The sequence below is a fragment of the Martes martes genome (assembly GCF_963455335.1).
Source record: "Martes martes genome assembly, chromosome: 14".
In the NCBI taxonomy this organism is placed as follows: Eukaryota; Metazoa; Chordata; class Mammalia; order Carnivora; family Mustelidae; genus Martes; species Martes martes.
In genome coordinates this window covers 32679076-32705340 of record NC_137902.1, presented here as the reverse complement: position 1 = coordinate 32705340, position 26265 = coordinate 32679076, and the positions used below count along the sequence as shown (strand labels likewise).

The window sequence follows — 26265 nt, the reverse complement described above, 5'->3', positions numbered from 1 at the left end:
TAAGACACAAAACACTAAACTACTGGAAATAGAGCTCTGGTTCGAGGACATTATGTAGAAATTTGTGGTTTTAGGGTGATTGGTTAGAGATGTAATAATCTAAATATAAGTCAGGTAGAAAATATTGGAAAATTCGCAATTTTTCTGAAACTAAGATAATTTTAATATAATGGGGGGGGGACAAAAGGAGAGGGAAAGAAAATCTTATACAGGTGCCAGGACCAGCGCAAAGCTGACATGGGGCTCAGTCTCACAATCCTGGGATCATGATCTGAGCTGAAATCAAGAGACAGTAACAAAGCAGACTCTTACTCCAGTATTAACTTGGAGTTACTTGTTTGGTAGAAATTTTTTGAACTATTAAAAATGGGCTTAGAGATTTACTCTATTTTTTAAATACTTTTTATTTTAGGATAGTTTCAGATTTACAGAAAGGTTGCAAAGATAGAGAATTCTGGTATACGCCTCACCCAGTTCCCCTGTTGTTAATAGCACATTACTGTGGTACATTTACAACTGAGAAACCAGCATTTGTACATTGCTATTAACTAAACTTCACACTTTACTCAGCATAGAGATATTGACTAAAAGATTTTTATTTGGGGAGCAGTTGTGTTTTACTGTACAATAAGAAAGGTTTAAAGTAGAAGGAACTTTAAGGATCACTTTATTCATCATTTAATATCCTATGGAAAATCAGCAGTGGTGTTAATCAGAGAAATCTCTGGTTTACTAGGTATCACCTAGTAGGGTGGTATTAATTAATATTGGAAATGAGTTAGACATGGTAATTAATTGTTCTTCAGGTGGACCAAGGGCATTGATTTCTAAGGCTTTGCAGTTCACACTATTCAGGACCGTATTTAACAACCATTGTTTACCTATTTGCCTCTAGGAAAAATTATGAAAGCATATCTTAATTTCTTAATTCTATATAATTTCATATTTTTCCAAAGTTATATGGATATGTGTTTTCTAATTCTGGAAATATTCCCCATGACCTATTAAGGGTGGGATTTATTTTTATTTTACAATTATTTGCCCATGGTCAGATAGTGAATGAGTAAAAGAATCAGAACTTGAGCAAAGATTTCTACAAAATTTCTACAAATTCTGAGAAGTTTGTGAACAAAAACATAATTTTTGGTGTAGTAAAAATACTGTGGGCTTGAGAGAAGAAATTTGGTTTTTGTCCTGGGTAAGTTTCTGCTGTTAAATAATTGTGTGACCTTGGGCAAATTAACTAAATTTAGTTTCCTCATTTGTGAAATTAGGAGATTCAGAGTCCCTTCCAGCTCCGATATACTGTGATATTATATGATTTTTCTTGCAATACTTTTATAGACTTCAAAATTTTACCAGCTAAATATTGCAAATGTGAACTGAGTTAAAGATGGTGCTTTAAAAAAACAGGATGTTTGTTGCATCTGTAAAATGAGAAAGTTGAAATATCTCCAACTCTAAATTCTGCCCTGCAGCTCTTTCCACCATCTTTCCGTGTCACCATAATGGTGCACGTGAATGTCCTGGCAGATGCTCTCGAGAACATTAACAATACTGAAAAGAGAGGCAAACGCCAGGTTCTTACAGGCCATGCTCCAAGTTGTCATGCAGTTTCTAACTGTGTTGATGCAGCATCGTTATATTGAGAGTCAAATTTTTTATTTATTTATTTGACAGACAGAGATCACAAGTAGGCAGAGAGACAGGCAAAGAGAGAGGAAGGGAAGCAGGCTCTCTCCCGAGCAGAAAGCCCAATGCGGGCCTCGTGCCCAGGACCCTGGGATCATGACTTGAGCCGAAGGCAGAGGCTTTAACCCACTGAGCCACCCAGGCGCCCCCTGACAGTCAAATTTGAAATCATTGATGATCACAGAGCAGGGAAAATTGTTGTGAACCTCATGGGCAGGTTAAACAAGTGTGGAATAATCAGCCCCAGATTTGATGTACAACTCAAAGATCTAGAAAAATGGTGGAATCATGGGCTCCAGTTCTCCCAGTTTGATTTCACTGTACTGACAACCTCAGCTCGCATCAGGGACCATGAAGAAGGAAGTCGAAATAACATAGGAGGGAAAATCCTGGGATTCTTTTTCTAGGGATGTAAAACAAATAAAATGTGCAAATAAAATGCATCCATGGGAAAAAAAAATAAACTGTACATTGCACATTTCTTTTAGTAAAGGTCTAACTCTGCCCCAGAATAATGCTGAACATCAATAATCTTTGTTTTGTTTCTTATAAATGGTTAGTATAGACCAGCAGCTCTAATTAGAAAATTCTGGATTTTTTCCCTTTTAATTTCTTTGGAGTAGGAGAGAAAATAGGATAAGTAAATTCTAGTTAATCAGTGTAGTGGAATTTGAGACCTTAACTTCCGGACCATGAGTTCTATCTCAGAGGTTGCCAGTGTTCCACTTTGGTGAACTAATAGCCTAGTACAGTAATTCTAAGCTTTTGTTATACTTCAAAATCACCTAAAAGCACTTTTTAAGAAATGAGATTCTCCAGAATCCACAACTCCTACCTTGTTAGATTCAGGGGACTTGCTTTGGGCAGATGGCATATTCAAAATACAGGATAGTTTGGTGTTAAAAGTGCCGGTCCTGGAGTTAGACTGCCTTGGTTTGAATTAGCTTATCTTGCTGTATAGTTCTGCACAAGTTACTTGACCCATCTAGTTCTTAGGCAACTCATCCATAAAGTAAGGATAATGGTGATACCCACCTCATGAGAATGTCCATGAGATAATGGTCTAAGTGTGTTGTATTTCTTATTTGACATACAGTGAAGGTTCAGATGTTCTTACTCAGACTTCAGTATGACGGCTGTAATCCCTTCCCCATCTTCATCACTGACATCCATTAGTTTAAAGAAAGGAAGAGATGAATGGATTTTTTTGAGTACTACCTGAAGAAACATTTCACAATTTGTGTAGTAGACTTTTAAACACAATTGGTATTTGGGATTGTATGGGAATTAAAATCGACTGTAACATTATGATTTAAAATTTCCAGAAGTCTTTTTTTTTTTAAGATTTTATTTATTTATTTGACAGAGAGAGAGATCACAAGTAGGCAGAGAGGCAGTCAGAGAGAGTGGGGAAACATGCTCCCCACTGAGCAGAGAGCCCAATGTGGGGCTCAATCCCAGGACCCTGAGATCATGACCTGAGCTGAAGGCAGAGGCTTAACCCTCTGAGCCACCCAGGCGCCCCTAAAATTTCCAGAAGTCTTGAAACTTTGACTAAAAAGCAAATCTGAGAAGGAACTGAAAGGGGGGAATGTTGAGATGGATTAAAATATTTGTATCTTTTATTATTTTAAGGAACTTTACAGACAGGCAAAGCCAGATTTTTAGTTTAAGTTCAAGAAATGTTTAACTTGGCTCACTCATACATTTCAAAGTTAGTATGTTGTTGTGGGAAAGCTTTGGGAAGAGTGGAAACATTTGGAGATTTTGAGGTGACACATCTGTTACCCATCTCCAAGCATATTGGGAAGGGGAAAGTCAGTCCTTTTTGAGGCAATTTTCCTAGGAACTCGGCTATCTACCCTGAGTTGTCCCCAGGTAGTTCTGATTGATAAGTTCCTTGGGTCCTACCACAATAATTCTTAAACTTTAGTGTTTAAAATTACCTGGAGGGAGGAGATTGCTAAGAATAGGGATTTCTTGAGCTCCCCCACTCTGTTTTTGATTCACTAGATCTTGGGTGGGGCCCAGCAGGAAACCAAGTATTTATTTAACAAGGACTCCCTAGTGATTCTGATGCAGGTGGTTCCCAGACTGTAATTACTGAAATAATTGTTGATAGGTTTCCTCAGATAATAACTGGAAGAAGGTACATGCATTTACAACTCATATTACCTTATTGATTTAAAATTGGGTCATATCAATTATCATCTGATCTCTCTGATATAAGGAATTTGAGAAGCAGGGCAGGAGGTCCTGGCGGGTAGGGAGGGGGAAGAAAATGAAACAAGATGGGACCTGGGAGGGAGACAAACCATAAGAGACTCTTAATCTCAGGAAACAAACTGAGGGTTGCTGGGGGGTGGGAGGAGGATAGGGTGGCTGGGTTATGGACATTGGGGAGGGTATGTGCTATGGTGAGTGCTGTGAGTTGTGTAAGACTGATGATTCACAGACCAGTACCCCTGAAGCAAATAATACATTATATATTAATAAAATTGGGTCATATGTAAGTCCTGTAATTGGTGAGTATAAGTACAGGTATGGTAGAGAACAGGGGTAAATACAAATGTGTAAGTATTTTGCTAACTTTCACTAGGTTGGTAAGTTATCTCTGCCTGATTAAATCGTAGTTTCCTTTTTTTTAGTGGGAAGGGTCATTTTTTTTTTAAGATTTTATTTATTTATTTGACAGAGATCACAAGTAGGCAGAGAGGCAGGCAGAGAGAGGAGGAGGAGGAAGCAGGCTCTCCGTGGAGCAGAGAGCCCAATGCAGGGGGGGTGGGTGGGGGGGGCTGGGGGGGGGTGGGACCTGGGATCATGACCTGAGCTGAAGGCAGAGGCTTTAACCCACTGAGCCACCCAGGTGCCCCGTGGGAAGGGTCTTTTACTTTCATTTTATGCTGTGTAGATGGCCATGCTTGCCTGTTCTGTGAAAAGTTTTAACTTTCAAAATCTTACTCAGATCTCTTTAACGTGAAGATCTAACTGTCCTTATTTATAGCTTATCAAAAAAGGTGTTAATTTTCCTTCCTTCTGCTGCTGGTTGTAACTCTTTTCCATGCCTTTAAGAAAAAATCCTGCAGATTGCACATGGCTTATTCCCCTGTACAATTTGCTGCTTCAGCCTTTCTTGGACTTCTTATTTCTGTGGCCAAAAGAAGAAAGAGAGGGAAACCCATGTGACTGTCTGGGTTTTCAGCAGGCTCTTTCCTGCAATTAAGAGAAGTTTACCTTAGGAAACCAAGCTACAAGTTATGCTCCTAGTTAGAGCTAGTTCGAGAGTGAACTTAGTAATGTGTTTAAATTTACCCTTGAATTTGGCTTTTCACTTTCTTTTTAATTTGAATTTTATTTTGGGATACATTATTGGCTAAAAAATATTTCCATCTGCCTGTTTCTAACCCCACAGAGATTAAAACATTCTGAGTTTGGAACTGAACATGATAGTTTTGAAATCAAATTATGTGCTATTTTCTCGTATTTTCCCAAATACCGTAATGTATAACTACCCATCATACATTGGGAATTATTTACAGTTTCCAAATCTGGTTTTCATCTAGACTGTTTGTAGTCCTCTTCTAGTCAAATAGGGGAAATACTTTTATTGCCCTAAGAAAAAGGTATTCAGAGATTATAAGTTTAAAATTTTTTTGTAAGAAGAACAGAAAATGCTCATCTTTTTTTGGCTTAAAAAATAGAAATTTATTATCCGATAGCTCTGTAGCTCAGAAGTCTAATAATATATGTCACAATGGGCTAAAATCATGGTGTGAGCAGGGCTAGAGGCTTGAGGGGAGGGTCCATTTCCTTGTCTTTAGAAAATGCTGTTATTATTTGCTTTTGAAAAGCAGGACAGGAAATATAAAATAAAACTAAGGATAGTAGTTGTTTCCATACTATTCCAGTTAAGGTGGTAAGGAAAAAGTTAAAATTAGAGAGTGTGAAGTTGCAGTTACAGACAGGAAAAGCTGTTAAGAAAATGAGTTTGAAGACATTTCTACAGAGAAAAATTGCTGAGGAGAATTCATGTTAGTTGGAAGTTAGCTCTGTACTTTGGCTGCTAGGCTTCAGAGTATTGCTACAGATTATCTGCATATTTATTTTTCTGCCCTGCTTACCTCAGTACCCTTGTAGAGGTTTCTGGCAACTTGTTGCCTCCTTAAATATGTCTGCTATGCCTCCCTCTTAACTTCCCTAATGTCCCCAGCCTCTTATGGCCTCTTAAGAAGTCATATTGTACAGCAGAAATATTTTTTAATGACAGGTATGTATCTGTGTGTATGTGTATGTGTGTGTGTGTGTGTATGTGTGTGTGTGTATATATGTATCCTGTAATATATATAATATACAATAGGTTAATATTTATGGTGTATACATGATGTAATGTATATAATGTAAAGTAGCCTCTATATATATGGTTTAATTTAGGTTCTAAAAGTTTAGGTGCTAGTATGATAAATACAGATATTAAAAAGCACTGTTTTATGCAGTGTGTTCTCTCTTGAGATTCAGTATTAAAAGGAAAATTTTTTATAAGCACCATGGTGAACCTAGCAAACAATTAAAATCCCTCTCACCCATAAGGAGAAAATTAATTGCTCATTAGCAGGAAGATACACTGTGTAGTTTTAAATTTAAGTTCTGAAATAAACTATTGAAATTTTAAGTCATTGAAAGGTCTCAACTTAAGAGTGATAAAATGTAGGTTTTTAAAACATAAGCAATAAAATGTAATGCCTTTTTTTTGGTTTTTTCCTTACATGGCCCTTGACAACCCTGTTGGACTGACTTTTTAACCTCATTGGTACTACCTAGGATTGAAGAGATTGAAATCCTGGGTGTTGTTTGGAAGACAGATTTGTTGTGATTCAGAACTCGGTGTTGGGAACCAAAATTTGTTATCAAAGACTAATAACATTTTTGATAAATAATTATTATATAAAGGTAACCAATACAATAATTGAACATATAACCAGAGAATAATGGCCATCTTTGTGATATACTCCCAGAAATGCATTAAATACTGTTAAGAATACCTAGGACAGAAATTAAGTTTCAAAATGGGGCGTACAAATAACTGAGAATTGGGGGCACCTGGGTGGCTCAGTGGGTTAAGCCTCTGCCTTCAGCTCAGGTCATGATCTCAGGGTTCTGGGATGGAGCCTGCATCTTGCTCTCTCCTCAGCAGGAAGCCTGCTTCCCTCTCTCTCTCTGCCTGCCTCTCTGCCTACTTGTGATCTCTCTCTCTCTGTCAAGTAAATAAAGTCTTAAAAAAAACAACAACACTGAGAATTGTACTGCAGGAAGGAACAATTTTAGAAGATAACCACTATTACATTTTCCCAAATAAAATAATAACTGTATATTTAATGAGGAGATAAGATTGTTCTAAGAGACCACCAAAATACAACCTTTTGATTTAGTTGTCTATTTAATGGAAATATCACAACACCTTGATCACTAGAGGGATTTCAAATATGCTACTGCAAGATAAGTTCTATCGTGCATGCCATCAGTTCAAGAAGTACTTCTAGGTCAGGCCTGAGCAAAAGGTCAACAAAACAAACCAGTAACAACCAGCACCACCATAGAGCTAAGTGTGTTTGCCTCTTTATTCTTAGAGAGTTTGGGCACCTAATGGATATTGTTTAGCCTCTGCTTGAGTTCTTTCTCTAACAGGGAGGTCAATTTCCTCAAGGCAGCCTATTGAGGAAATAATAATTGTTAGAAGTTTCTTTATGTGGAAAACAGTATATCTCTTTGTAATGTTTCTGGTCCTAATTTGCCCCTTAGAGCCACAAAGAACAAGTTAGGGTTGTTTTTTTTGTGTGTGTCTTTTTTTTTTTTTTACATAATCACCCTTCAGAAATTTAAAGATTGCTTCTGAGCCTCTTTGTTTTTGGGCCTTCTGACCTAAGCATACTCCGTTCTTATTGAGTTAGTTTGCAATTTTCTTTACCATCTCTTTATTTGACAAATGCTTTTGAGCCCTATTATTTATATGAGGCACTAAGGAAATTAAATAATATTAAACAATAAGAAAATTAAATAGTATTAAACTTCAGATGGGGGAATCACATGAATCAGTACTTACACTGTGTTACCTGATTAGTGTTATAAAAGATACAGAATGCATCAGTAGCACTGAAGGAGTGATTAACTTTGGGATAGGAAGTTAGGGAACTCTTCACAGTCAATGAAACACGAATGCTTGGTCTTTTACCAATGAGAACAGTTGGGGTAGGAATGAGGCTGACTGACCCAGAGTGCCTGGTGGCTCACTGGTTAACCATCGGCCTTCCGCTCAGTTCCTGGGATTGAACCTGGCATCGTGCTCCATGCTCTGCAGGAGGGCTGAGTGAGGCTGACTGAAGACCATACAGGCACACAACAGTATGTGCAGAATTTATGCATGAAAATAGCACAGCACTTGGGACTGCAGTATAACTGCTCTTGGGGCAGGTGAGGTAGGGTGTCAAAAATGTTGAAGTTAAATTGTGAGGGAGTTTGCATGACAGAACTAAGTAATTTTAAACTGATTCCATCCAGGACATTTGATGGGCTTTTTTTTTTTTAAAGATACAACTTATTAGAGCGAGCACAAGTGGGGGGGTGGGCCACGCTGACTCCCTGAACTTCAGGCTGGACTGGATCCCAGGAATCTGGGATCATGACCTGAGCTGAAGGCAGACGCTTAACTGATCGAGCCCCCCCAGGTTCCCCAGATGGGCTCTGAAAACAAGGGAAGCGTGCTCAGAATTGCTTTTATTTAGTTATTTTTTTTAAATTTAGGTAGACTTCACACCCAGAATGAAGCCCAGTGTGGGACATGAACTCATGACCCCAAGATCAAGACTAGAGCTTAGATCAAGGGTCTGATGCCTAACTGACTGAGCCACCCAGGCACCCCACAGAATTGTATTTCAGAATAATGACTCTTGTGGCAGATTGATTTGGGACTTGTGAAACCAGGGCTTGGATGCACTGTGGTAGTTTATGCGTGCTTGTCAGTCTCTTTATTAAAGTGTGATATCTGGTAGTTGATGTAAATAACATTAAATTCAATCCTTATTAGAAGGAATCCCTAGCAGATTGAGTGACTTATGCTTATACCAGATGTCTTTTTGTGAAGCTTTGGTGGAAGAAAACCTTGAATCTGATTTTTGTTTTAAGGGAAGTGGGATGACATGAAAATGGAGAGTCATGTGAAAAATTATGTCTACCATGTTTTGTAAGGAATTTGATGTGGGGGGAGAAAGAGCCAGAATAACTGTTAGGCTGGTTGTTTTGTTCTCATGAATCAGAAAGAAAACAACCTCTGGGAAAACCCTTAGAGTGTTAAGTTATTGTACAATCAAGTCTTTACATTCAATGCACATGTTCTGTACATTGCTTCATAAAAGTGGGTGCTGGCAGTATACCCTCAGCCATTTCAGGGATTGTATGAGGTAAAGACAAAGTATCGAGACTTCCAAACTCCCTGGAGATAAAGAACGTGTCTATTTTGTCTCTGCATAGAGGTATAGGTCCTTATATGTAATAGGAAAACAAAGATTTATTGGGTTACAGCTTTAAAAAGGTACAAGAATGTAATATAGCTAAATGTCTGGAACCTTTGAAATGGTCACTTTGGGAGGCTCTCCACTTGTTACTTTAATAGTATCATTTCTCAAAGTATTTTGGTACCTGTCTTTGGGGAGATGTTTCTGTAGAAGAGAAATCCTTTGGGCCAGTGTAAGGACTGAAAAACTGAACGTTGGAAAGGATCAAAGCTGAGACACATTGGGAAGCCAACTAAACAAGTTCAGTTGTACATTAACTATAATAACTACTTTAAATAATATCTTAGGTATAATGGATTTTCCCCCAGGCAAGTAGTTAGACATAATATGTAAATAGCTGTGGTTTGTACAAATGGGCATAAATGATTTCACCTTCATATTCTTTTAAAGGATTAAATAAGGTCAGAGACTTGGTGTCTGCCACCCTTAAATTTGGTCATCTTGAGTAGATCTGGCTATATCAGTTTAATTTTGGTGGAGCCTAAAACTCTTGTTACTTACCACAGTGTTTGCAAAAACAGTCCATGTTTGAAGGACTTTTTTTTTTTTTTTAAGATTTATTTATTTAGAGAAAGAGTGCATGCACGTGAGCATGCAAGCAAAAGGGGCAGAGGGAGAAGGAAAGAGAATCCCATGCAGACTCCAAGCTCAGCACTGAGTCCAACACAGGGCTAGAGCTCATCACCCTGAGATCACGAGCCAAAACCAAGAGTCAGTAACTTGACAGACTGCACCACCCAGGCGCTCCTAAAGGACTAACTTTCGTATAGATTATAGGAAAATCTATAGTAAAGCATCTGTAACTGGCAGTGTTATAATGTAAAAGAAATGTTGAACTCTGTATAGCAAATGTTGCCTTAATGATGTAAGTTTTGAAATATCCTTTATGCTTTTTCCGCTTGGAAAATAAGTAGTTTTCTTTAGCTTTTCTTTTCTTTTTTTTTTGAGAGAGAGGGAGAGAGGGTGTGTGCACATGCACTTGGAGGGGAGGGCAGAGGGACAGGGAGAGAGAGACTTAAGGAGGCTCCATAGGTGCCCCTTCTTCAGCTTACCTGATTAGCAAACAAATTATTTTCAATTTCAGTAGAAGTAGATGTATCTGGCTTTTTCTTACACTCCGTATTATATTTTTGATCCTTTATTAATAGCAAATACATTCATCTTTTGTCATTTTGTACATTCTTATTCATTCTTACAAATCTATACTAAATAACACTTGTTTGCCATCACCAAAGTTTTTAATAATTTTAAATATTAACCTTCATTTTAGATTTGATAACACTTAAAAACAGCTCATGTAGAATAAACAGCTTTTGATATAAAGTCATTTTTGTATATTGTTTTAAAAGCCTTAACCAGTGGGATTTAGTTTTCTGTGTAATATATTTAGTTCTAAACACTTCCAGAAAAAAAAAAAAAGTGAATTACCTTGAAATAGTTCTTTACAAAGATGTGTGGTTTAGATATGGTTTTTGGTTTGGCATACTTGTTACTACTTAAAGATGTGGGTCTAGTCTTAAACTGGTGACTATATTTTAAAAATTGATAATTGGAAGTTCAGTTTTAGAAACCTGTTAACATTTTGTATTATGTTAAAATACATATAAAATTTACCGTTAATGACATTTACTGCATTCGTTGTGTTTATAGTCATCACCACTGTCTAGTTCCAAAACATTTCATTACTCCAAAAGGATTCTCCATTCCCATTAGCAGTCACTGCACTCCGCTCTCCCCCCAAGCCCGTGACAATCACTGATCTTCATCCTGTTTCGGTGGGTTTGCATAGTCTGGATATTTTGTGTAAATGAAATCATACAATACAAGGCCTTTTGTATCTTCTTTCACTTGGCATGATGTTTTCAAGGTTTATCCACGTTGTGGCATATACCAGTATTGTTCTGCTTTTGATGGCTAAATAGTATTCCATTGTGTGAATACAGCACATTTTTTAATCCACTTATCCATTGACAGGCATTTATTTGTGTTGTTTTCACCTTTTGGATTTTGTAAATACTGCTGCTATGAATATTTGTGTACAAGTTTTTTTTTTTAATGCTTCTCAAGTTATTTTGGGTGTTATGTCTAGGAGTGGTATTATTAGATCATATGATAATGTTTAACTTATTAAGGAACCACCAGTTATTTTCCACAGTATTGACACCATTTTACATTCCCCCAGCAATGTACAAAGATTATACTTTTGGTACATCCATTTCAGCACCTATAATTTTCCCTTTTTTTCCCCCCTCGTTATAGCCATCCTAGTGGGTATGGAGTAGTAGCTCACTGTGGTCTTAACTTGAGTTTCCCTAATGACTAATGATGTTGAATATCTTTTCATGTGCTTGTTAGATATTTGTTTATCCTTTTTGGAGAAATGCTTATTCATATATTTTGTCCATTTTTATTTATTTATTTTTAAATATTTTATTTATTTATTTGACAGAGAGAGAGAGAGAGAGAACACAAGTAGGCAGAGAGGCAGGCAGAGAGAGAGGGGAAACAGGCTCCCAGCCAAGCAGAGAGCCCGATGCGGGGCTCGATCCCAGGACCCCGGGACCATGACCTGAGCCAAAGGCAGAGGCTCCACCCACTGAGCCACCCAGGCGCTCTATTTTGTCCATTTTTAATTGGGTTGTTTGTATCTTTGTGTGTGTGTGTGTGTGTGTGTGTGTGTGTGTGTGTGTTTTAAAGATTTTATTTATTTGACAGAGAGAGAGACAGCAAGAGAGGGAACACAAGCAGGGGGAATGGGAGAGGGAGAAGCAGGCTTCCCACTGAGCAGGGAGCCGGATGTGAGACTCCATCCCAGGGCCCTGGGATCATGACCTCAGCCTAAGGCAGACGCTTAATACCTGAGCCACCCAGGCACCCTTTGTTTGTATCTTTGTTGAGTTATAGGAGTTCTTTATATATTCTGAATACTGGCCCTTTATCAGTTAGATGATTTGGAAATAGGTTCTCCTATTCTGTGGCTTTTCTTTATACTTTTTGATAGTATCATTTGATGGACAAAAGTAGGAGCTTTTTTTTTTTTTTTTTTTTTTTTAAAGATTTTATTTATTTATTTGTCAGAGAGAGAGAGAGGGAGAGAGAGCGAACGAGCACAGGCAGGCAGAGTGGCAGGCAGAGGCAGAGGGAGAAGCAGGCTCCCTGCTGAGCAAGGAGCCCGATGCGGGACTCGATCCCAGGACGCTGGGATCATGACCTGAGCCGAAGGCAGCTGCTTAACCAACTGAGCCACCCAGGCGTCCCAAAAGTAGGAGCTTTTTAGATTGGCTATATTGGGGGTTTCTGGGTGGCTCAGTCAGTTAAATATCTGATTCTTGATTTTGGCTCAGGTCACGATTTCAGGGTCATGAAATCGAGTCCTACATGGGGCTCCCAGGCTCAGTGTGGACTCTACTTAAGATTCTGTCTCTTTCCCTCTCCCCCTCCCCCTGCTGGTAGGTGCACACACACTCTCTCTCAAATAAGTAAAATCTTGAGATTGGCTATATCACAGTTCTAACCATGTGTTACCAACTTAGTTTATATATAAGAGGGGGAAATAAAATGTGTATATAGAGTGTAGAGGCAGGAAAGTACAGAATGTGTGGAAAGGATATAAAGTTTGGCTAATACTATGTTAGGGTTAGTGTCCATAATTGTAAGGAACAGAAACCCACCTAAGCTACCTTAGGGAAGGAAGGTTTATTGTAGGCATGTAACAGGCATCTTGTAGATATTTTGAAAATAGAGAATAAAATATACCTGGGCTGTAGAGTGCCTGGAACAGTTCTCTACTTTTCAAGAGATGGTTTTTCTCATCTTTCTGCCTTCTGATTGTTCAATGCATGGTTTCCACCTGCAAAAGCCCTATAAAGCTGTGCCAGCTCTACCTGATTTATCAGTTCAAGCATCTACTAGCTTTCAACTGATTCAGTCTCCAAGTTTCCTATTTAAAAATCCTGGGACCAAAAAAAAACACCAAAAACCACCAAAAAAAAAAAAAAAAAGTGGGGGGGCAACCCCTTTGGTTGCACTTGGGAGCTTTGTACTATCACTTTGCTATCACTCAATAAACCTTGCTTTGCCGCCCACCAAAAAAGAAAAAAAAAATCCTGGGAACCTGATTGTCTCAGCCTATGAATTAATTTGTTCCGAAGGCAAGGCCATAAGATATAAACGCAGCCACATTGGGCTACTGCTTCAGTAGGAATTGGAACAAATGGACAAAGAAGTGGGAGTGGGTTGCAGGTATGCTAAAGTCACGTATATTTCTCTTAGTTGTGGCAAGAGTAGTAGGAACTAATGTTGGACAGATTATTTGGGTTCAAGTTGTGAAGAGCTTTTAATACTAGGTTAAAGAATTAAAAATTTTCCATAAGGATTAGGGACTATTGAGGGTTTGAGGACAAGGAAATGAAATGATCTATTCTTTCTTTGTACTTTGTAGTTTATTCTAGCCAGAATGAGTTGTTTGACATTCTCCTAATTTCAGTTTGTCTGGACCCCCCTTGTTCATTCAGCAAGCATATTTGAACACACAGCTATATTCCAAGGAAGGAACTAGAATAAAGCCTTTCTGGTGAAGTAAGCAATGATTACATTGCAGACATAAATTGAAATGCTATGATGTGATACTAGCAGGCAGCATCAGATGGTGGTGGTGGGGGGGGGGGCAAAATTTACTTCTCTGGCACTGAGTCTGGCTTGTAAGTTTATCTTCAGGTTTATTCCAGTGCTTTACAGGAGTTAGGGGAGAGGGTGATTACAAAGAGGTAACATGATGGATTTTCTGGAGGTGATGGAACTGTTATATACCTCAGTTGTGGTGGTCGTTATATAGATCTGTATATGGGGTAAAACTTGTAGAACCATACATCAAAAGAAAAACAGCCAGTTTTCATTTCGTGTTAGTTTAAAAAGTATTTACTGAATGTTTTACATAGCTTATATGCAGGGCATTGTTAATGTTCTACAGTCCTGTTCACAGTGCATTTATAGATTAAAAGTTGCATTCAGGGGGCGCCTGGGTGGCTCAGTGGGTTAAAGTCTCTGCCTTTGGCTCGGGTCATGATTCCAGGGTCCTGGGATCGAGCCCTGTGTCGGGCTCTCTGCTCAGCCAGGAGCCTGCTTCCTCCTCTCTCTCTGCCTGCCTCTCTGCCTACTTGTGATCTCTGTGTATCAAATAAATAAATAAAATCTAAAAAAAAAAAAGTTTTAGAAAAAAAATTCCTCCTTTAAAAAAAAAGTTGCGGGGCGCCTGGGTGGCTCAGTGGGTTAAAGCCTCTGCTTTCGGCTCAGGTCATGATCTCAGGGTCCTGGGATCGAGCCCCGCATCGGGCTCTCTGCTCAGCGGGGAGCCTGCTTCCTCCTCTCTCCCTGCCTGCCTCTCTGTCTGCTTGTGATCTCTCTCTGTCAAATAAATAAATAAAATCTTTAAAAAAAATAAATAAATAAATAAAAAATAAAAAATAAAAAAAAAGTTGCATTCAGATCAGTATATAAGATAGAAAGTGAGAAGTATTAGAAGAGAATGATGCAATAAGAAGTGGCTCATAGAGAGGATTCATAGAAATAATGGCTCACTAGACTGTGCTGCTCCATTAGACTAATGCTATAGGACTGAATCTTTGTCATGTACTCCTCCATCATATGTTGGAAACCTAATCTCCAGTGTGATAATATTTGGAGTTGGAGACTTTGGGAGGTCCTTGGGTCAAGTGAAGCCCATCCACATGAATGGGATTAATGCCCTTCTGAAAGAGGGCTTGGAAAGCTCTCTCATCCCTTCTACCATGTGAGGATAAAATCAAAAGTCTATGAATAGGAAGGAGTCTCTCACTAGACACTGAATCAGCCAGTGCCTTGATCTTTGACTTCCCAGCTTCCAGAACTGTGGGAAATAAGCTTCTGTTGTTTATAAGCCACCAAATCTATAGTATTTTGTTATAGCATCCTAAATGGACTAAGACAACTAGGAATAGAAGTGATTTTTTTTCCTCTGTTCCTCCCCAAATGAGTGAACTTTCATTCATGTGTGTAAGTGCAGCACTAAGGATACAAGGATGAACGCAGAGCTCACAGTCCAATACAGTGATAACATCATAGAGCTTATATTCAAATGCAGAAGATAACTAAATAAATTTTCAAAATTGTTTTGGCCATTTTACTTCCTTTGCCTTTTCATATAGATTTTAGAATTAGCTTGTCTGTATCTACAGATAATCTTTATTAACTTGGGAAGAATTGACATTTTTAGTATGTTTAATTTTCTGTTCCTTGAATACAGTAGGTGTCTCCATTTATTTTGGTCTTGTTTGATTTCCTTCATCAGTATTTTGTATTTTTCAGCATACACATTCTGCTCATGTTTTATGTTTATATGTAGATACTTAACATTGTAGATACTATAAATGATAACTTTTTAAAATTTTAGTTTCCAGTTATTAATTGCTAGTATATAGAAATACGATTGATGTTTGCCTTACATCCTGCAATCAAACTAAATGTCTTTATTAGTTCTAGGAGATTTTTTATGGATCCCATGGGATTGTTTATATAGATGATAATGGTTTATACAAATAGGGAAACTTTTATTTCTTTTTCCTTCTCAGTCTGCAAGACTGACTTATTTTATTGCACTGGCTAGGACTTTCAGTATGATTTTGAGTGGGAGCAATGAGAGTGGATATTTTTATTTTGTTCTAATCTCCAAAATATTTAATCTTTCACAGTTTAGTATGATGTTAATATTAGGGTGCGTGTGTGTGTGTGTGTGTGTGTGTGTGTTTTAAGAGGCCCTTAATCAGGCTAAGAAACTTCCATTCTATTCCTAATTTCTTGTGTATTTTTTTTTTTTTTTTTGGTCAAGAATGGACTTAGGATATTGTCAAATGTATCAGTTGATATGATCATGTGGTTTTTCTTTAGGCTGCTAATATGGTAGATAACATTGATTGACTTTCGAGTACTGAATAAGTCTTGCATTCCTGGGATAAACTCCACTTTTCTTTTTGCTTTTATTTTTAAATATTGTCACTTTTTAATTTTTTCACTTAAATAATGCTTTATTGAGGTATAATTCACATACTGTATAACTGATCCACTTAAAGTATACAATTCCGTGGGTTTTAGTTTATTCACAGAATTGTGCAACCATTGCCACAATCAGTTTTGAACATTTTTATCACTCCAAAAAGAAACCCTGTGTCCATTATTGAAGATTAAATATATATGAATATATTTTACTTTTATTATAAATAAAAACACTAACATAATTTTTTTTAATGCAAGAGGCATAAATAGAAATGTATTCACGAACATGATTAGCTTTACTTATCATCATCAGTCATTATCTTGCGTTCCTTTCCTAAATTTCTTTTAGGTTAAAAGATAGCTTACCACCTGCTGAAATACCTTTCTCATATTTTGCTAATGTGTTTTTCCTTGTTACTGTTTATGTTCTCGTTCTAAAAGTTCTTTCTTATATTCTTCCTCTTTTCTTCTTCTGGTGGTTTCTATCTTCCTTCTGAATGTGTTAGGTACTACATTGGGTATAGAGAGATGGAGATTTTCTTCATGAAGCATTCAAGGTGTGTAATTAGTATGTAGCACAAAAGCAAATATATTTTTTAATTTTTTCTTTCCCCCTTAATTGTATTCTGTTATATTCTGCCTGTGCAACAAAAGAATAAAAAGATCTCTCTTAGTAAGATACTGCCCCAAACTGATTATGGCTGGCTCATTTGGTAGAGCATGCCTCTCTTGATCTTGGGGTCATGTGTTTGAGCCCCATGTTGGGTGTACAGATTACTTAATAAATAAATATTTGCTTCAAACAAGAAATAAGATATATCATAAGGTGACTTGTTGACATGAACGTAGGAGGAAGAAAAAAATAATGTGTATTTTTAAAAAGCATTCTGGCCATATGTAGAATGAAAGGGAGTAGGAATAGTTAAAAAGCTCTGACATGTTAATCGTTCTTTGAAGGACATGAACAAATTAAGTGTGGTTGGAAAGAAGAGGAGCTAGCTGTTCAAGAGACCTGACTCAGGTCTCTAGTGATGTGACTTTGGCAAGTGATTTTATAGGTTTTCCCGATGTGGTGGCAGGTACACATTGAATACTTTGAGAATTTGATGGAAGCTATAGACAACTGCCCAAAAAAAGTTTCTGTAAGTACATCATTTACTTCAAATTTGCATGTTGTTTGAGGAGGCTTGTGGTCCTCCTCTAGCTCATTCGTGTAGGTTCATTGATTCATGATGAAGAACTTTGACCTAGTTACCCTTTATAGTTCCTGGCAACTCTAAAATATTTAACAATAACCCCCCCCCCAAATTGTAACCTTTACTTTCTTTCCTTTTTAAAAATTTTTATTTATTTTTTTAAATTTCTTTTCAGTGTTCCAGAATTTATTGTTTATGCACCACACCTAGTGCTCCATGCAATCCGTGCCCTCCATAATACCCACCACCAGGCTCACCCAACCTCCCACCTCCCTCCCCTCCAAAACCCTCAGTTTGTTTCTGAGTCCAGACTCTCATGGTTCCTCTCCCCCTCATTTCCCCCAAGTCATTTTTCTCCTCCATCTCCCCATGTCCTCCGTATAACCTTTACTTTCAGCCTTGAAATTGTGTGTTGTTTTTTCTTGCCAGAGTAAATGATATGAATTCTGTCCTTTTTTAGATAGTTCCAATCTCTGAGAATAGGTAGGTTAGTTTAGCAGTGTATATTAAATAAAAATTATGTATTTTTTTATTTTTACGATTTTTACAATAACAATAAAGAGAAGATACAGAAAAAGCCTGAAAAAGAAAATTCTTGGAATTAAAAAAAGCCTTAGTTATCTGGCAGAAAAAGTACTTTTTTTGCATATAGTCAGCTGAAAGTCTTTTTCAAGTGAAAAATGATTGAGGTTTGGAAAGAATGTAAGTAATCTTCATGCCAGATCTTTAATCCAAAATACTCAAGGGTAGCCAAAGTACTGAATTTTAAAGAGACAGTACTTCTACTTCTTTGAATTAATTATGTAGTCAACTGTGGCATTCCATGATCACTAGATAATGTTTTCTTTTTGGCTTTCTATTATGCTTCAGGGAAACTTAAGTACAAAGTCCAGGAAGTTCATGTGTTTTCAGCAGTCCAGTTTCTACTGAGACGGAGTTCTAAGATCAGGTCATGATTTCTAGTTTTGTTTTGTTTTTTAACTGATTTTACTTTTGATTGAAGTTGGATTCTTAACTGTTTGGAAAAGCATTCTAACCCATTTTTATGTATTTAAGTGATGATTAGAATTTAATCTAAAAAATTAAAATAATCATATAGGTATAAATGTTAGGCAAAAAGAATGATTTCCGCCCCCGCACCCCCCCGGAGTTGACGTTATCGACAAAAGATTGAAAATTTAGGTAGTTCCAGTTTTCTGTGTCAAATTCCATAGTCTGAGAAACTATGGAATTTACATGGTTTTGTCTCGGAATTTACATGGTTTTGTCATGTTTATGGGTTTGCAAGTTCTTGAAGACTGAAGCCCTGGAGTTTCTGCTGCTTTAGGAATCATGGTGTAAGTTTTGCCCCTCTTTGGTTAGCTTTATCCTTTAATGTGGTGTAGTAGGCAAGTGGTCTGATTGTTTTATCATATGTAACTCTTTTTGTGTGGTAAAAGAAATGAAATCTTAGAAAAATGAAACGGACACAGATACACAGATATGTGAAGGAAATATTAGTATTAATAAGCAAGAATTATTCACCAACCTTTATTATAAAAGCCACTGAGAAGAAGGGCTAGGCCGTTTTTTTTTCTCTTCTAACCCCCATATCAGTTTTTTTCTTGGTGTGCCTCTTTTTTGTGTGTGTGTTTTCAGTGATGTGGAAACATTGAACTGCTACTTCTCACCTAGTGCTGTTTCTTAGCTGGTACAACAGATTTTCTCATTTCTTTTTGCTGAAAAGACCGGACACAGATTAGAGGAGAGAATGGAAGAGAGTAGAGAGGAGAGAATGGAAGATGGTGTGTTTATGTCTCTGTGTGTATAGATATTTGTGTGTGTGAACACAGTGTTGATTGGGGATAGAGAATGAACTTAGTGGAGAGAAGATGGATTTCCACTACCATTTCCTATTCTCTAGACAAGATGTTGTTACAGAATGGAAAAAAACAAAACCCCAAACACTCAAACTAGAAAAATAGTTTTTAATATCTCTAGTGTATCTGAAGTAGTAAGATACTTTCAACTTCTAAAAACTTGACTTTCAGAGTTTGGGGAGAACCAGTAAATAATACTTTTTTATCAGCCCATCTGAGTTTGGAATCAGTAGGAAAAAAAAATAGGACACAGACAAATGGGGCCTGAAAACATCAACTTTATGCTGATGACATCTGGATTGAAAGACGTGCCTTTGGCTGCAGCGTGACTTCTAAAACTTCCCGATATACCTAGCTAGTCACTAGCATAGCAGGTCTTTCTTTAGGGGGTCAGAGGCAGAGGGGTAGAGAGGAAGCTTAACCTTATATTATTAGGGAAGCAGAGCAAACTGTATCTTCGCTGCTGTTAGGCAGCATGTTTGTCTACCAAAATTTAACCCCTCAGGTAGAGGAGATGAATAAGGGAGCAGGAAGAAGCCAGGAGTGACCTTTTCCTCCTAACACTGCCATATAATTCTCATTCGTACGGTCAAGCTCTGCCTCAGAAATCCAGAGAGGAAGAACTGTCTCCTCTTTTTTGTGTGTGGGTGCTTGAACATGTTTGGTTGGTTTTGCTAAGAACCTTTAGTGTGGACTTTAAGAAATTTAAAGGGGATATTTAAGGGGGATAGAAAAAAGGGAACTGTGTGTGTGTGTGTATTCACTTAGAAAAGGTGGCGAGGAAAAAAAGAAAAGAAAAGGTGGTGAGGAGGAATCTAGTCCCATGAATTTATTTGCACTGAGACCTTAATTTCACCAGTCCTCTGATAGTAGATTAGGGGACGAGGGATGGGGGTATAGGAAGAATGACAGCATATGACATATTTTTGAACTATTAATGTACCTTTTTTGTTATGTTTTCCCTTAAGACTTAATAGAGTGGTACTCTTCCTAGACTGACTAGTAGAACCCATTTGATTTGTATTATTTTAATACAATTTCATATATTTGTAATAATATCTTAAAATTACTTTTTGTTGCAGATGTATGCCTTTTAGTTGCATTATATACAGTTTCTGTGGCAGGGGTTAACTTGAAAACCTAATCCAAAATTTCTTAGTGGCATAAGAAATTAATGTGAAACATTATCTGGTGGCCTTTCTTAGCAATTGGATACCTATTGGCTCATATTTCTTTTATGGAAATTTCTTGAAGTAACCAAAGTTTATTGGATATGTAAGCTTAAGGTATTTGGTTTTGACTTGTTTTAATGATTTAATTAAATTTAAACTTTATGCTGAACTTATTATCATTGTGATATTATACTATAAAAATGTTGAAACCAGACTTTCTCTATTGTGGAGGTTATGCATTTATTTTGCTTTTTTCCTTTCCAGTCTTATCAAGATTCTTCAGAAACTACATCCATAGAAAGGCTTAGTGTTGTTTGGTTTAAGATGTTAGTATTCCTTGACATCAATTTTGGAAGTCTAAAATATTCTCATAAATTAATTTCAGATGTAAACCCACATCTTAACAGTCCTTTTATGATGCAGGATAATTTCCAATGGTCTTTGTGAAAAGATCCATGTTTATTTGGCATTTTGACTGTGGTTTATAAAGAGTTCTGTAACTTATAGGTGGCCGGATGCACAGTATTACTATGTATATCTGCTGGTTTTTCATATAAGAATGTATTTGATAGTGATTACAATGACGACTCCCCCCCCCCACCCCCGCCCAAGAACTCTCTGTAATGCTCTGTGCCTGGAGATTTTTCTGATTGTGATTGTTACTCTCACTTGGTATAACTTATGCTTGTGGTCTCCTCTTTCTGCTTTTATGTCTGTATTCTCCGCCAGGTCTCATTATTTGAAACTATATTTCACTGTGTTTGAAAAACCTGCATAACCTCTTCTATTTTGTGTTAGCCTGCTTTAATTATATACATAATTCTATATTTCTCGGATAGAGAATGAAATGCTATTTTTTTCCCTCGTAAAACTACCTTGTTTATGCATTGTGAAGGGGCGAGTGATTTATGGGGTTTTTAGATTTGAGTGAAAGATCTGATTCTGGTCAATGATTAGAGTTGGTGGTAGTTGTAAAAATCAAACTTATTCTTCATTGTACACTTCTTTCTCCTCCCCCACCAAGAGCTAATTGTTAGCATGAAGTCTTCTGACCCAGTAACAACCTCAGTTTGATGATTGAGACAAATTTATATAGAGATGTGAATTGACCATAGGAGGAGTACTTAAAATCTGAAATGTCTGTCAACTTTGGCTCAAATAAGTATACCTAAGCTTGTGGCAAAAGTGGATATCCATCATTATGTAGGAAAAGGCTAATTTTATGGCTCCCCAGTGGTGGATTCAGAATATGCAATCCTTTAACTATTTATATCATGCTCTCCAGTTATAAGGGAGTTCCAGTTGGAATGTTAGGTTTATATAACAATAAAAACTAATATTTTTTTGGACACATACAGTAGAAAATCTGTAACAGATACATGAATTATGAGGCATAGTATACATTGGTGAACCCTTTGCCCAGCCTCAGAAATAGAATATTATTGAAATTATACCTATGAGTGTCATATTATCCTTTCCACCTCTAAGAGGTAGCAACTAACCTGAATTCATTGAATGATTTAAGCAATACTTTTGCCAGAACGTTTTTCTTATTATTTTATATTATTTTAGAGCTTTGTAAAAATGGTATACTGTGTATACTCTTCTGCATCTTTCATTTTTGTTTGTTTTTAAGACTCAGCATTTTTTTTTAAGTTTTTTTTTTATTTTAGGGGCGCCTGGGTGGCTCAGTGGATTAAAGCCGCTGCCTTCGGCTCAGGTCATGATCCTAGCATCCTGGGATCGAGCCCCGCATCAGGCTCTCTGCTCAGCAGGGAGCCTGCTTCCTCCCTTCTCTCTCTGCCTGCCTCTCTGCCTACTTGTGATCTGTCTGTCAAATAAATAAATAAAATCCTAAAAAAAAAAAAATTATTTATTTAAAAAAAAGATTTTTTTTATTTTACAGAGAAAGAGAGAGAGATCACAAGTAGGCAGAGAGGCAGGCAGAGAGAGAGGGGGAAGCAGGCTCCCCACTGAGCAGAGAGCCTGATGCGGGGCTCGATCCCAGGACTCTGAGATCAGGGCCTGAGCTGAAGGCAGAGGCTTAACCCACTGAGCCACGCAGGCACTCCTCAGCATTGTTTTTAAGATTCATCCATGTTGATGGTTGTAGCTTTGGTTTGTGTTCATTTAGGAACAATATTACATTCAGTAACATGCCACAATTTAAGTTTTCTATTCTTCTGCCAGTGGATTATTAGACTGTTCAGGATTTTTGTTCTTTTGAATATTGTTCCTTGAATGTTCTTAAATGTGTCTTCTAATGCACATGTCCACAATTTTCTCTAGAGTATGTGGCTAAAAGTATAATCACTAGATGCAAATGTTCAGCTTCATGAGCTAGAAACTGATGTGTGATCACACTATTGTCAATTCCTAGCAGCTTTCTTCTCCCTCCAAATCTGGTGTCATCAGGTTTCTTGTTTTTTCCAATGCTGTGTAAATAAAATGTTATTCTGGTTTCAGTTTGTGGGCTCACTAATTACGAATGAGGCTAAATATCTTTTTTTTTTTTTTAAAGATTTATTTATTTATTTATTTGACAGAGAGAGATCACAAGTAAGCAGAGAGGCAGGCAAAGAGAGAGAGGGAGGGAAGCAGGCTTCCTGCTGAGCAGAGAGCCCGATATGGGACTTGATCCCAGGACCCTGAGATCATGACCTGAGCCGAAGGCAGCGGCTTAACCCACTGAGCCACCCAGGCGCCCCGAGGCTAAATATCTTTTGATAGATTTCTTTATTTGCCATTTGTTTGGATTCTTTGTGCAATATATTTTTTTAAGATTTTATTTATTTTTTGACAGAGAGACAGTGAGAGAGGGAACACTAGCAGGGGGAGTGGGAGAAGGAGAAGCAGGCTCCCCGCGGAGCAGGAAGCCTGATGCGGGGCTCCATCCTAGGACTCTGGGATCATGACCCGAGCCGAAGGCAAACACTTAACGACTGAGCCACCCAGGCACCCCTGTGCAATACTTCTTAATGGTTTTTATCAGACAGTTTGTCACTTATGAAAATGATAGTTGGAGTTCTTTATATTTTCTATATGCCAATCTTTTGTCATTTACTTGTGTTGTAGTTTCTGCTCTAGATTTGTGTGTGTGTGGTTTTTAAGATTTTATTTATTTATTTGAGAGAGCGTGCATACAAGCAGGGGAAAGGGGTAGAGGGAGAGGGAGAAGCAGACTCCCTGCTGAGATAGGAGGCCAGTGTGGTACTCCATCCCAGGACCCTGGGATCATGACCAGCCGAAGGTGGTCACTTAACAGACTGAACCACCCGGGCACCCCAGATTTGTGTCTTTTTACTTTCTTTTTCTATACTGCCCCTTGTAAACAAGTAGTTAATTTTAATGTTGTGATTTAATTAAGTTTAAAAAATGATAGTGCTTCTGGGTATTGTTTTTAGATTCTTCACTGCTATAAACTTATTTAAAAATTCTCTTGTATTTCTTTCTAAAACTTTGGAAGTTTACTATTCAGACCTAACTATTTAATCCACTGGGAACTGACTGTTATGTATGGTAGGGATCCAGTTTCATTTCCCCTGCATTGATAGCCAAAGGTCCCAGCATCATTTTTTTTATACTTAAAAAAAAAAAAAGTTAGATCCGTGCCCATTGTGGAGCCAAATGCAGGGCTCAAACTCAAGACCTGAGATCAAAACCTGAGCTGAGGTCAAGAGTTGGACACTCAACCAAGAGACCCAGGAGCCCCCTAACGTCACTTTTTAAATGATCTGTCTGTTGTCATTGACTGCAGTGCCACCTCTGTTTCCATTTATGCTTTTGTGTGTTTCTAAGTTGTGCATTGTTTTTCTGATGATCAATTTTTTCATCCCTGGGCCATTACCATGCTGTCTTAAGAACAGCAGTTTTGGGGGCACCTGGGTGACTCTGTTGGTTAAGCATTTGACTTCAGCTTGGGTTATGATCTCCAGGTCCTGGTATAGGACTCAGCTTTGGGTTCTGTGTTCTTCGGGGAGCCTACTTCTTCTGCTGCTGCCTCTCCGCCTGGTAGTGCTCTCTCTGTCTCTCAAATAAATAAATAAAATCTTAAAAAAAAACCAAACTGGTTGTAGTAAATTTGGTTATCTTTGGTAGGGTGACTCAGCTTTACTTTTTTTTTCTTTAGAATATTTTATTTATTTATTTGACAGACGGAGATCACAAGTAGGCAGAGAGGAAGGCAGAGAGAGAGAGAGAAGGGGAAGCAGACTCCCTGCTGAGCAGAGAGCTCGATGCAGTGCTCTATCCCAGGACCCTGAGATCATGACCTGAGCTGAAGGCAGAGGCTTAACCCACTGAGCCACCCAAGCGCCCCTTTACCTTTTTTTTTTCCCCCCTCAAAGTGTTTGGGCTATTTTTAGTCCACTCTTCAGTATAAATTTTAAAGTTTTTTCAAGATCTTCAAAAACCTTGTTTAGGGGCGCCTGGGTGGCTCAGTCAGTTAGTGTCTGCCTTCTGCTCAGGTCATGAACCCAAGGCTCTGGGTTTGAGCCCCATGTTGAGTTCCTTGCTCAGTGGGGAGTCTGCTTCTCCCTCTCCCTCTGCCCCTCCCCCTGCTTGTGCTGTCTCTCTCACATAAATAAAATCTTAAGGAAAAAAACCTTGTTGAGTTAATGATCGGAGTTGTGCAGAATCTGTGGATGAATTTGGGAAGAACTGATTTTTTTTTTTTTAAAGATTTTATTTATTTATTTGAGAGGGAGAGAATGAGGGAGAGAGAGAGAGCACAAGAGGGGGAAAGTCAGAGGGAGAAGCAGATTCCCTGCCAAGCAGGGAGCCCAATGTGGGACTTGATCCCGGGACTCCAGGACCATGACCTGAGCTGAAGGCAGTCGCTTAACCAACTGAACCACCCACTTGCCCAGAACTGGTATTTTTATGGTAGTGTCCTTTCTATAAATAATAAGCTGTCTTTCTATTTAATTAGATTTTCTTTAATATGTTTCAGGATAATTGTATCCATTCCCCATAAGGGTCTTATAAAACTTTGGTTAGATTTATTTCTAGGTACTTTTTAAAGATTTATTTAAGTAGTCTTTACACCCCAACCGAGGCTCAGACTTACAATCCTGAGATCAGGAGTCAAAAGATCTTCCAACTGAGCCAGCCAGGTGCCCCTAAGTACCTTATATTTTGTTGATACTGATATTGCTTTCAACTTTTTTATTTCTAGCCATTGTTGATAGATAGAAAGTCAAAACTGGGTCTTGTTTTTTGATCTTATAGGTAACCACTTGCTGAACTCTTTATTTCTGGTAATTTGATAGTATATTATGGAGTTTCATATTGTCTATTCATAATGGCTTTTGTTCTTCCTTTCTAATCCTTCTACCTTTTATTTCTCTTTGTTACCTGATTGCACCAAGACCTTCAGTACAAAGTTGAATAGAAGTGACATCCTTGTCTTGTTCCTGATTTTAAAAGACTATGTTTCTGACATTTTATTAAGACTATGTTTCTGACATTTTATTAAGAACGACATTTACTGGGGCAGCTGGGTGGCTCGGTTAGTGTCCAACTCTTGATTTCAGCTCAGGTCATGATCTCAGGGCTGTGGCATTGAGCCCTGTGTCAGGCTGTATGCTCAGTGGGGAGTCTGCTTGAGATTCTCTCCCTCTCCCTCTGCCCCTCCTTTCTCTCTCTATCTCTCAAATAAATAAATAAATCTTTAAAAAAATGACATTTACTGTAGGTTTTTGGTAGGTGTCTTTAAGGAAGTTCTCTTTGAGTCATCTTTTGTAGTTTCTATCCT

General features: G+C 37.8%; 2 protein-coding genes across 2 annotated transcripts in view; both read left to right on the top strand.

Annotated features, from left to right (window-relative positions):
- Positions 1 to 26265, top strand: part of TBC1D12 (TBC1 domain family member 12) — a 99085-nt gene that overhangs the window by 6262 nt on the left and 66558 nt on the right. The window lies entirely within an intron of this gene.
- LOC308355223 (small ribosomal subunit protein uS8-like) lies at positions 1485 to 2099 on the top strand (the record flags this gene model as incomplete). The annotated part of the gene is given in 4 exon segments (XM_080823295.1): positions 1485 to 1584; positions 1587 to 1601; positions 1604 to 1651; positions 1849 to 2099. Coding segments are annotated over 4 exon segments (390 nt in total). The 5' UTR covers positions 1485 to 1508.